Consider the following 14,905-nt stretch of genomic DNA (forward strand, 5'->3'; position numbering starts at 1 on the left):
AAATGAATGAGCATTTTAAAAGTTAGAAGGCTTTAAAAAACAAATCACAAACGTAAGCTATCAAGGAAGTTGGAAAATGGAAATCCTCGCTAATCGTCTCCTAGACTTGTTTGAAGTTTCATTAAAAAGTAATTAACTTCCATAAAAGATTAAACTTTATCAGTATGGACTTAAAAAGTTAAATTCCTTATCTTTTATATCAAAATTAGATCTCAGAGACTTCATAATGATCTTAAACTTCTCCATGCAGATAATTTGAATGAGGTGCTAATGGCAAAATGCTCACTATTCACGATCAGAGAAAAATGTTACAGAAAATGATACCAAAGTTAAGTCCCCAAATAGAATTATCTCAAGAGATGTTCTTGCTACATTACTCTTTTTAAAATATTCATTTTGAGGAGCAAGCCAACCTAACTTTACTTAAATGTTGACTACCAGACAATAAAAGCAAAAGAACTGTGAAGTCCTATAAAAATCTGTTCCCTCGATACCCAGTGGCCATTGTCATGAACATATTGTCAATGTCTCAGCTATGTCAATACAGCACCTCCTCTAGGTATAAGCCTTCCGTTGGCACCATTTGCTTTTTAATAATGTATTTTCTCCTTCATTTGTTTTATTTCATGTTTTACTTTTGGGCAAGTTCCTGGCCATGATGTTTTAAGATGTACAGGCTTTTTTTTTTTTCAGAGAAAAATTTTTCAGAAGTCTTAAAATACTAATATCAGGAAGAAATGATTGCCCTATTTAAAACTCAAGAATGTGTTTATTTTGCTTTTCATTCTTAAGGTACTAGATATTAAATATAATACAATCTAATACCCCTTGTCTTCCACCAAACTTCATAGAAAACAAACTATTCATTATATATTACCATATCTACAAAGAAAAAATGCACACAATGAAAATCAGGTGAATATTTAGAAATTATCTAAACCTTAAAAAAATGCACTCACAAAAACAAGCACTGATTAAACTATAGCTGTCTGTGAGTCATGGAAAATTTGATTTTGCAATGTTATTTTCACTAATGTAATAGACAGATGTGAGTGTATTGCTGATTCTTATCAGCATCTTTTTTATCCCTATAATAAAACCCCAGATATTTGAGAATCCAGTTCACTGGGATGGTTTCAATCATCTCAATCAGAGTGAGCTGCGAAAACTCAGGAAGTGATACCACTCTTCTCTTTTAAATCAGTCTTTTTCCATGTGTTAACATTGCCCCTATCAAACAAAAAGGACAATCTCTGTGCATCCGGCACCAAAGCAGAAATAATGGCCTGTCAGAGGTTGAGAACTTGGTCCTCTCTGGAGGACAAGAGAGGCAGGCACTAGAGCAGAGTTAGAGGATATGAGTAGAAGGGAGAAAGGACCTCAAAGCAGGAGCTATTTCATGAACCTCCTTTAGCAAAAGACAAATAAGTGAATGAAAAATAAATAGGAAGTCTGACCAAAAGAAAAAGACATGTACATAATGTTAAAAAGAGGGTTCAGGAAAAGAACGATGGTTCTTTAGTTTAAATTATCTTTAGCATGTTCTGTTTGATAAATATCTGAGGCAATTTTTGATGGTTGCCTCTAAAAAAGCATGATAAAAAATGTAATTTAGAGAATATAAACTTCATATACTCAGAAACCAACTTATTAAAATATATCATTCTATGTTGTCCCTGGACATTTATTTTGAATGATCCATAAGAAAAAATATATCTTTTTCCTCATATATTTCTCTTTTCAGTTACTACTCTTACTACTTCTACTACTACTCTTCCTGTGTGGTTAGGCTTCTCAACAATTACTTCACACTTTACTCCCTCAAGAAAGTAAACCATAGCTTTCTTGGCCAGTTGAGTCTAAATCCTTTGGCCTACAGGTTCTCTACCTCACAGTTTCACCTACGTGTTCTTACCTCCCACTGCTTTCTAACACCTTCCCTCAACTCCAGCCAACTCTTCTTTTGATTGGCTCTAAACTATGCTTTCTTAGTCATCCAGTGAGAAATAATAGAGAATATATGTTTTAGTATATTCCAGAATCCTAGCACAGAGCTCCTAAATCCCTTGGGATTTCCTAAGTGATAGGAGAGTCTTTTGTTCTAATGAAGCATTACTTAGTAGACACCTGGATGGGAGTTGGTCATCAGAAAGACCAAGCCACGATTAGAAGCTTGGCACTTTCAGCCACATCTCTGATCCTTCAGAATTTTCAGGAAAGGGAGAGGGGCTGGAGACTGAGTTAATGATTGATCATGCCTACGTGATGAAGCCTCCATAAAAATCCCAAAAGTATGTAGTTCAAGGAACTTCTGGGTGGTGAACGCATCTACATGCCAGGAGAGTGGTGCATCCCAACTCCACAGGGATAGAAGCCCCTGTGCTTGGGGCCCTTCTGGATTTCACCCTATGTGTCTTTTCATTTGGCTGTTCTTCTGGATCCTTTATCATATTCTTTATCATATAATAAACTGCTAAACATAAGTGTGTCCTTGAGTTCTTTGAGCTGTTCTAACAAATAATTGAATCCAAGGGAAGGGCTCATGAGAACCTCTGATTTATAGCCAAGTCAGACAGAAGTTATGAGTAAGCTGGGGACCTACTACTTGTGATTGGCATCTACGGTGGGGGGCAGGCTCGTGGGACTGAGCCCTGTAACCTCAGGTAACTGCCATAACTCCAGTTAGTGTCAGAATCAAATTGAATTGTGGGACATCCAGATGGTGTCACAGAGAATTGCTTCATGTGGACAAAAACCCACACATCTGGTGTGAGAAGTATTGGGAGTGAGGTAGTAGTGTGAGAATAAAGGAGAAACACACAGAAGAAGTGAGTTTTTCCTTTACACCTACTTCTATTTTTTTCCAGTTTTCCAGTCTTAATCATTCTTCAAGGTACAAATTCTGGAATTATCTCCTTCGCTAAGTCTGCCCTGACTACCTTTGGCTGTAGGAGAAGGGTGTGGATTGGGTTAGTTTCAGAGGGCTTTCCTGAAGATCAACTCTAAGTTTTGCCCTTGCATCAGAGAGAAAACTCTGTACCCTTGTAATTATTTCTTTTTTAAAAAAATTCTTAATGCAAATCCATGTGGAGTTCCATTGCTTGCAGTCAAAGAACTTTGAATGAGATGCGTGGCAAGTGCCACATTTAGTGATTATCTTTCATTGTCTTCATTACTTGTCATGTGTTGGGTACAGTGGAAGTACTCAATAAATACTGAGACTGGCTCTGTCCAATGCAGTAGCCACTAACCACATGGGGCTTTGGGGAACTGAAATGAGCCTAGTACAAATTGAGATGTGCTCTAAGCATAAAATATACACACGACTTCAAAGCCTCAATTGAAAAAATAATGTAAACCATCAATACATTTCTATATTAATTATATATTGAAATAATATTTGTATGTATAGAGTTAAATAATAGTATTATAATTATTTTCACTTGATTCTTTTTACTCTTTTAGTGTGTCTACTAGAAAATTTAAAATTACATGTGTGGCTCAGGTGACATTGCATTAGACAGTACTGATTTTAAATGATTTGTTTTTCTTTAAATCTGGAAACATGGAAAGGAAAATTGCTGTTTCCAAGAATTTTAGGGACTTTAAGCAAAATGTACAGTTGCATCCTGTATATTTAGAATTTCTATCTCTACCTAAAGCTTGACCTTTCAGAGAGTGTATTCTGAGACCTTTGTCTGTTTATGCTTTACGAGGCTAGATCCATTCCTAACTATGTTATTCTTCTCAGATATACGATTATATTGAAGTTAACGAACAGTGGAAAACAACAGCAAATAAAACATCTTTACTCTACCGTATGTGCTCTATGGAAAGTTTTAAATATTGAGAGTTTAAGGCAGAAACAAGATCATTTTATTTCATTCTACTTCAATCACTGAAAAAACATATTTGAATGCAAATCACTTTGATCATCAGGCTTGAGAACATGATAAGGCATTTTTGTTACAAGTTATCATTTCAAATGATGTAGTTTTGTTTTTTAAGTTTCAACATAAGCAAGATTAAAAGTTAACAAATTCCTGTCAGAGGGTTTGGTATGAAATAACTCAACCTCTAAACACATTAAAAATATAAATAAATATATATAAATATATTTAAATATATATATATAATATAAATAAATATAAATAAAATTATATTTTAGCTTGAAATTCATACTATGTGCCAAAGAGAACTTATCATTAACACAAGTGGTACTTACTTGGTACTCTTGCATGTTTTTCTTCTAAAAGAAAGAAAACAAGTTTTGCTTAACTCAGATAAGATGCAAAGAAATTATACATCAATGGACTATAAAAAAGTATCTATCTTTTGACTTTCTTCCTTATTCTTTAAGAGTTAATGAAGCAATGTAGCTCTCTATTGCCTGAGAACAAGGGTCTTTGAATATCTTAATCGCTTTTATGTGGGATAACAAAACCAGCTATTAATCATTGCAGGTGTCACAACATATTTATGAGTTTTAAACACTCTTACACAAATCAGGATCTTTGCTAAATTGTTTTGGTTCAACTATAATCATACCCAACCTGAGTAAAAACTACATTGTATGATGCAATTAATCTAAATATTTGCTTTAAAGTTTCCAAATTCCATAAAATATATTATTGAGAATTATTTTCCTTTCAAAGATGAATAAAGACAAAAAACCAATTAGACTGTAAAATATCAATCTTAAAAAGCAACAGGCAAAATCAGCTCAATTTTTCATAGTCATTATTTATTAGTTTCAATGAGAGGTTATAATTCAAAGTAATATGTTTTTCCATGAAACTATATGTGTGTAGGACAAAGATATAAAGTGACATGATTGTCTCAAATACTATAGCAGACATTCTAACTTTTTGAAAAGGAAGAGGTTTTGTAACACCTATATTGTACCAAATAGTCTAATTAAAAGGGTTAGGATTGAAAACATAATTTGTTTAATCAATCTTCATTACATGATTTACTTTGAGACTTGTAGAGTTTGTAATATAAACCTACGAATTACAAATTTGCAAAAATTAGGTTAATGCTAATAGAAAGGTTTTTTTTAAACATTTTCACTTGGGACACATTTTTTAATGATATTACAGCAACACACCTCATGTATAAAAATTCAAAACAAATAAAATCATTCAGACAAATACTTCAGTAAGGCTAATGTGTTATTATTTTTCCTTTAAAAATTCTAGCATTGGCTGAAAAGATGGGAACTTAGAAAGGAATAGAATAAACATTTATTGAGATGCAACAAACTACCTGTTGAACGAAGGAATGAATATGTCTGTACTCTCAACTAGCTCAGGGTTGGACTTGTGCTTTCATATAGAATAAATTTTCCCTACTGTGTATTCATAATATGATGATCTTAGAAACTCTGAAGTCACAGAATGGGGTAAGACGAGAACAGCCATCCAATGTCTGAATCCCTCGTCCAGCCCTCTAGCCATAGCTCTAATAGACCACTCACTTGGGGACAAAGTGGGGTACATTTTATCTTTGGGCTGCTCTGATTGATAGAAACCTTTCTCTTATATTTGCAGCAGTGTGATACGATAGTAAAATTTGATTGAGTGGGCTTAACTAAGTCTTTGGAGCCATAGTGACTTGGAGCCAATTCCTGTCTCTACCATGTAAAGACTCTGAGATGTTAGACTTCCCTTCACTCCAATTACTTCATCCCTAAACTGACCATGATAGTTAGTGTTGTACTGAGGATTAAATGAACTAATAATAAGAAAATATATACCTACTCTAAGTAATTGGTTTCTTCTCATTCTTCTGGCTGATTATCTTAAAAGATATTAAGCAATATTTTGGAGAAAGTTCTACTATAAAAACTGTGCTCCTATGTCTTTCTACAAATCTGGTTTCCTCTCTTGTTGTAAATATTACTCCTTAGTATTACAGATAATTATACGTCTAAATTACTAATAATTATACGTCTAGATACATTCCGCCATTTCAGTTATACAGACCACAATGAGCAGGAAGAGGAAACCAGTGAAAAACAAGAATCCACCCCACACACTGCAGATCTTTGTATTTACTATGAATGAAAATACTTGCTCAATTATGACATGTTTACTTAGCACCCTAGAATTTAAAGTATTTATATTCTGTTACATTTTGAATTAATTGAGTTTGCCTAAAATTACATCACCCAGACTGCATAATTCATTTATAGCCTTATGGTTCTGTGATAATCACCATCACCAACATAGGTCATTCTCATTTTAGGTACAGAACATTGACCTACCAGGTGCATGCTGGCATTTCCTCTTTACCAGTTACTTTGTGTCTAAGGTGAATTAATGTAGAGGACCATTTATAAATAATAAAACATAAATTTATGATATTAACTGTATTTTATGTAGACAGACAAAATAAATCTCAGTTCTATCGGTTTTTACTACTACATCCTTTTTGACTAAACTCATGCTACGAAAGTGTTTGTAATAAAGAAATTTGTCTTCTGGAGTGTACTGGAATATTTATTGAGTGTTTATGTTGTTAATAGTTTTGATTTCTCCACATTTCCTGGTTTTCCACTGAAATGTAAGCTTCCTGCTAGATTTGCTACCTGTCCATTTCCTCTGCTATTAGCAGAAGTGTATCCTTGATAGACTTCCTTGCTTTAAAAAAATTATTGCTAATATTTAAGTGCCAACATAATTCAGACAGCTCGATATCAATATAGCATTTGGATATTTACAAAGCTCAAGATTACCTTTTGTCACATTGTGTGAGTGAAGCCTTTCTTTTCTTGCTGGGACTGTTTATCAAGAAAATATATATTAAGATATGAACTTTTCAAGCAAACTTCAGAAAAATTTTGGCTCAGTTCAACTCAGTTTTTTTAAATCACCCTGAGAAAATATCTACAACTCAGCTAAAGCTGAGTTTAGCAACATGGGAATAATTTAAATATCGTAGATGTTTTCTCAGGGTCATTAAAAAAAAAAACTCTCCTACTAACAGCTAACAAAAATAAATGTTAGCAGTAGAGATTGTTTTGTTTGTATAAACAGAGATATAACATGAATGCAACAATTACAAAGTATTTAAATTAATTAGAATCCATGGACAATGCGTCATTCCAATTCACCGAATTTGGGAATTAACCAGGAAAAGTGTCTTCTTTTGTTACTAACAATCTTTTTGATATGTCTAAGAATGCTTTCTTCCCAATCTAATAGAATATTTCTTTGATGATTACGGCCTTTGTAAGTTTTTCAGATAACTACATTGAAAATCAATGATTATCATATTATATGGTGTAGTTTACTAAATAAATAAAACCAAAGTTAAGAAAAAAGCAACATTGTGATGCAGCTTCTAACTTGTTGCTCACCAATGGCACAACACATGGATGCATACTTGCAGGTATTAGCCTGCCATCCATTGCTCCTTTGATATTATCACCTATCCACCAATTAGTCACATTTCTTCTTTTAATAGACCAGCACTCATCATGTACATAAATAAAAGTTTTATTTTAAAATGACATAAATAAATATTGACTGAAAATATTTTTGGCTTCAAGGCTTTTCAATACTAAAAAATTACCTTTTTCTTCTTTAAGATGTTTCATTTCTGCTTTTTCTATAGAGAAAAAATGGCAATTAGAGTCATGTATCGTATTTATTCAGAAGTCTTACTAAGGTTTGGAATTACACTTTGTGTAGTCAACATTCACAATTCAGGAGTTGTATGAAAAAGACTCTATGGTGTTAATTTAGCATTGACAGGTAGAGTTTGCTTTAGGATCTAAATTCCCATGCCCTTTAAATATCTAGTGATTATGCAGAACCTACACCTCCTGCATGGAGAACGCTACAACGAAATGCAATTCTGACCAATGCTTTAAAATCAGTGTGCACATTTTCACGAATTGCTTTTAAGTGATATAATTTGTATAATTATATGTTTTTTATTCCTGTGTTTTTATTGCTAATTTGATGGACATGTCTTCAAATGTCATCTTTACCTTTACTTTCCTTTTCAGATTTTTCAATTTTCTTCTTCACTAGGGAGGAAAGCATAACAATAAGAAATAATCAGTTTAAGAAACATGACTTTCTTACTCAATCTCAGAATAAACATTTGGAGATGAGACTTAATCCCATAAGTGGAGAGGGGGCAGGGCTCTGCTTTTTCAAGATCTGAAGGAAGAGTCTCCCTCCTACATATAAGAACATATATATTTTTGTTATCCTTGGTTATTCGGCTGATGTTCAGTCCCATGTATGGAGAGCCCACTTCCTTTCTTTTTGCTTTTGTTTTTGTTCTTACACTCTCTGACGTAAAGCTACAGTAAGCCATGCATTTATTAATAAGTTTAAACTAGTAACAACAGGAAAAACATTTAAATTTTCATTTTTTTCAGGAAATCAAATGTGACTGCTGCTATGGATGCTCAACAAATAAACTATTGAATAAAAACAGTGAGTCACAAACTATCCCCAAGCAAAATATGGACACTTGCTTTTCAAAACAGAGTTTTGGTTGATTGATGATTTTCTTCAACTATATTTATCAGAAAGAGTGAGAAGGAAACCGATATTTAATGAGTGACAACCACGTATGTCCTGGGAATGTTGCATAGCATGTTATTTCATTTGACAACTTACAACAAGCCTTTTTGGGAAGTCATTATGCCTGTTCTATAGAGGAAGAAATAGGGAATCTGAGCAGTAAGGGATTTTTCCAAATATTACACAGCTAGATAGAGACTCAAATTCACATACTGTTTCCACAGGTCCATTTTACCTTGTCTGACTCAAATTCACATACTGTTTCCACAGGTCCATTTTACCTTGTCTGGGAATGCAAATATTTACCTGATTCTGTGACTTCTGATGTTTCCTCTTTAGAAGAAAAAGGAAAAATAATTTTGAAATGGAAAAAAAATAACAGGAAATATTAGTTTGTATTTCCATAAGAGACGGTTGAACTTCATCTGTAGATATTTCCCATTAAATTCCAGTAGTAATCGCAATAGACATATATATTCAAAATGGCAAAGAAATATACTGACAACTAATATTTCTAGAAATCTGTTTTGAAAATAGAACTGCTAGACAAACTAATATAAATAGCCTATTCATATATGGTAGAATTAATCAATTCTAAGTCCTTTGGTTGGTTTTCTTAATTACGCATTTCAAATTATAAAACTCTGTTACACAACTTGATATAACTTGATTTTCATATATGTATCTGTGCATTCATTGAATTTTTATAAAGCACTATTTTTATAAGATGCACTAAGTACAATGTGTGGGGTGTGGGACGAGGTTAAAAACATCACAGGGATAAACTCAGTTCACGGCGACCGCAGTCAGAGCAGGGAGACAAAACATATAGCTATTTGTCCGCAGCCTGTGATAACACAGAACCAGCTTTCTTTTTGTTCTTTCCATAAATTCATAGCCCAATAATATTTTAAAACATAAAACATATTTCTTCACCAAGCAGTTTAAGTGATAACATTTTCTATAAACCTGATACCTCTAATTATCAGTTTATATCAACTTTTTGGAATCTATTTTAAAAATTCGTGAAAAATGATTAAAATATTTTATATCAAAGAAGATGGAAATGAATAATATTTCATAAAAATATTTGCAAAATTATTATGGTGATATTTCATATTAGCATTCTAGTTTCGACTTTCAGCCCTTAATTTTTGTAGTACTCTTTACATTAGTAGCAATAATACCTACTAAATATACTAGAGAAATTCTCCAACCCAATGACAACATTTAACATTTCAACATTGGCATTGAATCCATTCAGAAGAAAATTGCAGCTGCATGTGTAAGGAACCTGTCATAACGCTAAAAAAAACAGGTTAGTCCTTGTCATTTAAAACTTTAGATACAACTTCTAGATACACTCAATTGAAATGCACATATTTTCACCCCAGGGTAAAATCTGGATCATAGTTTAAAACAGTATTAAGCAAACAATTTCATTTTTATGAAATTGCAAAAAATGTCATAAATTTTCAAAGATTTCATGAACTGTTTCAATTTTATTATTTTTGAAATGATAAAATAAAACAGTGATTCTGAAATACTAAAAACAACTTACTTTAAGGCTTTAAAAAGAAAAAAGATAAAAAACTAGTCTGTTAAAATTAGGTAATGTAGACAGGTATTATGTGTTCTGAATTTATTTTAACCCAGCAGTGACTATTAGTGGAATCTTCATACTGTATTTACTTAATACATCCTAAGCAACAACTAAAAGTACAAAAGAGAGATGCAACAATTTTTTTCCACACAGATGTTAGTTATCATGGTAAATGTGTTAATTACACAGGTATGACAACAGAAATCATTTTAGGCATTCCCTCACATATCCTGGTACAGTGTAATATATCTAATAAGTGCTCGATAAATACATGTTCGAGGATTAATGAATACAATGCACACAATATTCTTTGTCAATCAAAATCACATATAGTTAATCGCATAATGGCCATTTCAGTAATAAACGTACTGTATTTTTTATCTAACTGCAAGTACAATTAAAAGAAATTATAAAATTAAAATTATTAAATAGCTAATTCTTAAAATTCTAAAATGGTACACTTACTTGAAGTTGGTTTTGATTTGTCTAAAAAATAAAAGGAAAAAAAAGAAAATCGGTGATAATTTTCTATGTATGAGTAAACTACCAGCCCTTTATATTTCCTATCTCTATTTTCAAGTTAAAATAGGAATAGGCTAAACATAACAAAATGAGCAATAGGCAATGTATTTTGAATAATTTTGAAGTTATATTCTCAGTGAATTCCCCAAAGAAGAAGTCGTAAACTTCACCATGTAGAATCTTCTGGATCTCTTTTTCATCTCTGTAAAACCTCATCTTTGATTTGATGCAATATGAATGCTCATGATAATTGGAACTCCTTACTGTTTCTGAATGACCACTGTCCTTTCAGAACACATGTTAATATTAATAAATATTAACTCAACTTCCACAATCCTGTATTTTGAATGAAGAAGCTGACTTTATAAAATCTCAGGAAGAATAAATGACTGATAGATGAAAAAGCACAAAACTACACCATCTGAATACATGATCTTTTTCTCCAATATACCTTGTCTTCTGAAGCTGTTGACTAAAAGCGATAACTCTGCAGTCTTACACTTAAAGATCTATTTATTCACAAAAAGTATACAACATTTGCTCATGATTGTGAGGAATTTGAGTCATCCAAAATTAGGTTAACCAACTAATTCATTATAGTGGGAATACAAATTGATATAACATTTTTTAGAGAACAGTTAGAAATGTCTATAAAAATTACATTAGATACATGATTTCACTAAAAAATTTCACTTTAAGGAATTTTACCACAAAGATAAATTCATAAAACTAAACAGGTAAATGTACTTATTATTGTATATCAGTAAAGAAAGTTTGTCAGACAACTTAAACATATGTCAGTCAAAGACTAATTAAGTCAACTGTGTACAGCTATACATTAGGATACTATTAATGAGGAAATCCTTTATGTGCTGACAGAAAACATCTTCAAAATACGTTCCTAAATAGAAAAATATAGGGACAGGTTTATTTTTAGTATGTCATGATTTTTTAAAAGAAAGAGAAGTGGGAATATATGTTGTTTGTATACATGTATGTGTATATTTTATATATATATACACACACATCAGACAGTATATACATTGCTAGAAGCATACATTAAGAAATAACAGTGATTACCTATTGGATCTTATTGGATATTTTGGGAAGGGAATAAGTAAAGTGGCAGAATAAGAAAAAAGAGAGGACAGGGAGGTTTATTTCCACAGTTAGCCTCCTATCTGCCTTAGTGTTTGCACCATGCCAAGTGTTACATATTTTAAAAATTGAATAATATCCTTAAAAGAATTAAGCTAACTATGATATAATGGAATAACTTCTATTTTAAGAAAATATGTCAAGTTGGAATTCATGATTAGTTTTCAATAAAATGTAATATGTGTAACTTGATAGAATATTTTACAATATGATCAATAGTAAATCAACTTCATCAGTATGATAAATGATATTAATATTGACAACAGTGAAATATTGAGTATTCTGGAAGGGTCTTGTGAATCAGGAAAGCAAATACTATTTTGTTAATATCGTTATATTATAATAGCATGTTTGGCAATCCATATATATTTGTTGTAATATTTAGCAAAATGTTTGTCAACAATACCACAGCCCTTATGTCAGATAAACTAAATTTTACCACAAAACCACAAGACTAAACATTACCAGGAAATAGAATGAAAAGCACTTATCTGCTTTGCTTTAATTTTCAAATTTAGTAAAAATAGTGAATTAATACAGATTGTAAACCAAAAAGGCAAAAACACCTGTTTTTATAGATGGAGATTCCTTTTCTTGATGTTCAGCTTTTTCTAGAAAGAGAAATCAAAATTAACTGGCAATCTGTGGATTGTTTGTGTAGCAAGCATTTCTTATTTATGTATTTGCAAGCGATCCTCATTTATATGGGAATCATGGCCCCAAAGTCATTTGCATGTGAGTTGGAACACAGAAAGCACATTGCCATAGAAACATATTATAAACAAGGTCAGGTTCATTCTCAGGGCATCTTGTAAGACAGCGTGAAGGTACTAACCCTTTTGGGGCCATGTGGCATAAGAAGAGAACAGAATATGAACAAAGAGGAGAATAATAAAAAAAAATTTTCTTTTCTTTGCTAAAGGTTGAGTCATTCGTTGGGGATATTTTAAAGCAGATAACATTTGCCTTTGGCATTTTACAAGCTCCCTTTTTACCTCTCTGACTCCTTCTCGTTCCCTTCTTGCCGAGTCAGAAGCAGTTTGCTGCTGGGCATTAGTTTCTTGTTGAAAATTTAACCTGGATCTGCCCTATTCCTGAAAGTACCACATTTTGTATTTTCGTTTTCCTAGACCACCCTCTCTTTCGAGGTCCAGTTAGAAATCTCACAGATGGGGGCCGGCCTGGCGGCGCAGCGAATAAGTGCGTACGTTCTGCTTTGGTGGCTTGGGGTTCGCTGGTTCGGATCCCAGGTGCGGACATGGCACCACTTGGCATGCCATGCTGGGGTAGGCGTCCCACATATAAAGTAGAGGATGATAGGCATGGATGTTATTTCAGGGCCAGTCTTCCTCAGCAAAAAGAGGAGGATTGACAGTAGTTAGCTCAGAATTAATCTTCCTCAAACCAAACAAACAAAAAAACAACAAGAAAAAGAAATCTCACAGATGAATCTCAACCAAGTCCAGGACATGACAAACGGAATCAAACAGGTAATTGATACCCCCCTTAGCCCTCCGAAAAATGTTTGAATTAAAAAAAAAAATTGGGGAGATCTCTCTCTTTCATCAAAGGAGGAATTTCAAAGGAAGCCATCTAGGGTAGCATATTTTGAATGGAGTTGAGAATATTTGCAAATAGAGCAAATCACTGCCAACTGTTCGTTCTTTCTAATCACTCCAAGGCTTAGTCCTCCTGAGCTGTTATTGATGATTACCCATCATTTCCTTCCTTCACTTGTGAATTTGGAGATTCTTTAAAAGTACTACCATTTTCCCCCAACATCGTGCAGCAAGAGTGAAGTAGGTGGGATGATGGGCCCATATAGTCATAAGACTAAACCGGATATTTGTAAATTAGAAACTGACAGCATTCGAGAATGAACCTCCATAAACTTAATTTGCATAAATGTTAACATTTAATGGGCATGCAAAAGAAAGAAGATAATATTCAAATTACTAAGCTGTTGTAATAATAACATGCAAAGTATAATAAATTATAGTAACAATAATAATATAAAATGCATATTCAAAATACATGCAACAGGTTCTAGGATGTGAACATGTTCTGTTTAGGCTCCATATATTGGCACCATATCTCCTGAACCACTGATACAGCCTCCTAATTGGTCTTGCCAAATTCATCTTTGGACACTGTCAATCCATTTTTCATACAGAAGCCAGAGAATATTTGACCAACAGCCATTCATGCCTTCATCTAAGCTTCTGTTTCACAAATGTACATCATTCAAGAACCAACATCACAATTTTGACACAAGTTTGGACATATTTACTACTTGTGTGACAATGGGCAAATGTTCACACCTTCCTGAGCCCAATAGTCACCTTTTAAACTCTCTGAAACTGTAACCTCTGTATTAGTCCTGAACAATAAAATGGATGACTTTTAAAGTCCACACTCATGAGAAAATCCCAAGATTTTAATAAACAAGTGGAAAAATATTCATAATTTTACGGTTTTCTAAATACCAAAGAGTACCGACAGTATAATTGATGCTGCTTGAAGCAAACAAATTAAAAACAATATGTGGTTCATAATAACAACAATTGCATAGCATTTCATGTTTTTTGTTATACATTATGCATGTTTAGAAGATGCCCATCAACCTTAACATCTTAGTGTTATTTTATAGCCTATATAAAATAGGCTTTTAAGTATAGTGATACAATTTCAAGATTTCTTCTGCATAATTGTAGTGAATTCTTAATTAGTGAAAGACAAGGATGTTAAATCAAAGCCATAACACTAATTTATCACCTATATAGATATTTTACTCTTAGGCAACACTAAAAATTATTATTAGGAAAAAAAAAACAAGCAATTGTTAAAGTTGAAAGGGCCAAACAATATTTTTCAGATTTAATTTTCATCTCTTACTTGCTGGTTTGGGCTTGACTGTGGAGAATGGAGGAAAGTAAATGGCATATTGATGAGTGCAAACCATGGAAAAAGGACTCTTTATTATTTGTAGTTAACCCTCTTAGCATTAGTTCCTCTTATTATCTTAAGCTTAGTCCATTCTCTCTGAGCACTATTATTTTACTGTCAGCAAATATAT

At 32.7% G+C, this 14,905-nt stretch overlaps 1 protein-coding gene across 32 annotated transcripts in view; it reads right to left on the reverse strand.

Moving 5' to 3' along the window:
• Window positions 1–14,905, reverse strand: part of TRDN (triadin) — a 393,603-nt gene that overhangs the window by 21,340 nt on the left and 357,358 nt on the right. For 11 of the 32 annotated variants that reach the window (XM_070556944.1, XM_070556943.1, XM_070556937.1 and 8 more), the window contains 8 exons: window positions 14,725–14,742; window positions 12,396–12,440; window positions 10,615–10,635; window positions 8,853–8,879; window positions 8,000–8,038; window positions 7,579–7,614; window positions 6,740–6,784; window positions 4,226–4,249 (listed from right to left, as the gene is read on the reverse strand). In XM_070556944.1, coding sequence (XP_070413045.1) covers window positions 4,226–4,249; window positions 6,740–6,784; window positions 7,579–7,614; window positions 8,000–8,038; window positions 8,853–8,879; window positions 10,615–10,635; window positions 12,396–12,440; window positions 14,725–14,742 — 255 coding nt within the window. Of the gene's footprint in view, window positions 1–4,225; window positions 4,250–6,739; window positions 6,785–7,578; window positions 7,615–7,999; window positions 8,039–8,852; window positions 8,880–10,614; window positions 10,636–12,395; window positions 12,441–14,724; window positions 14,747–14,905 lie in introns of those variants that run through there. The other 21 variants (XR_011522090.1, XR_011522088.1, XR_011522084.1 and 18 more) reach the window with 4 other exon arrangements.

Source organism: Equus przewalskii, chromosome 9, assembly GCF_037783145.1.
Source record: "Equus przewalskii isolate Varuska chromosome 9, EquPr2, whole genome shotgun sequence".
NCBI lineage: Eukaryota > Metazoa > Chordata > Mammalia > Perissodactyla > Equidae > Equus > Equus przewalskii.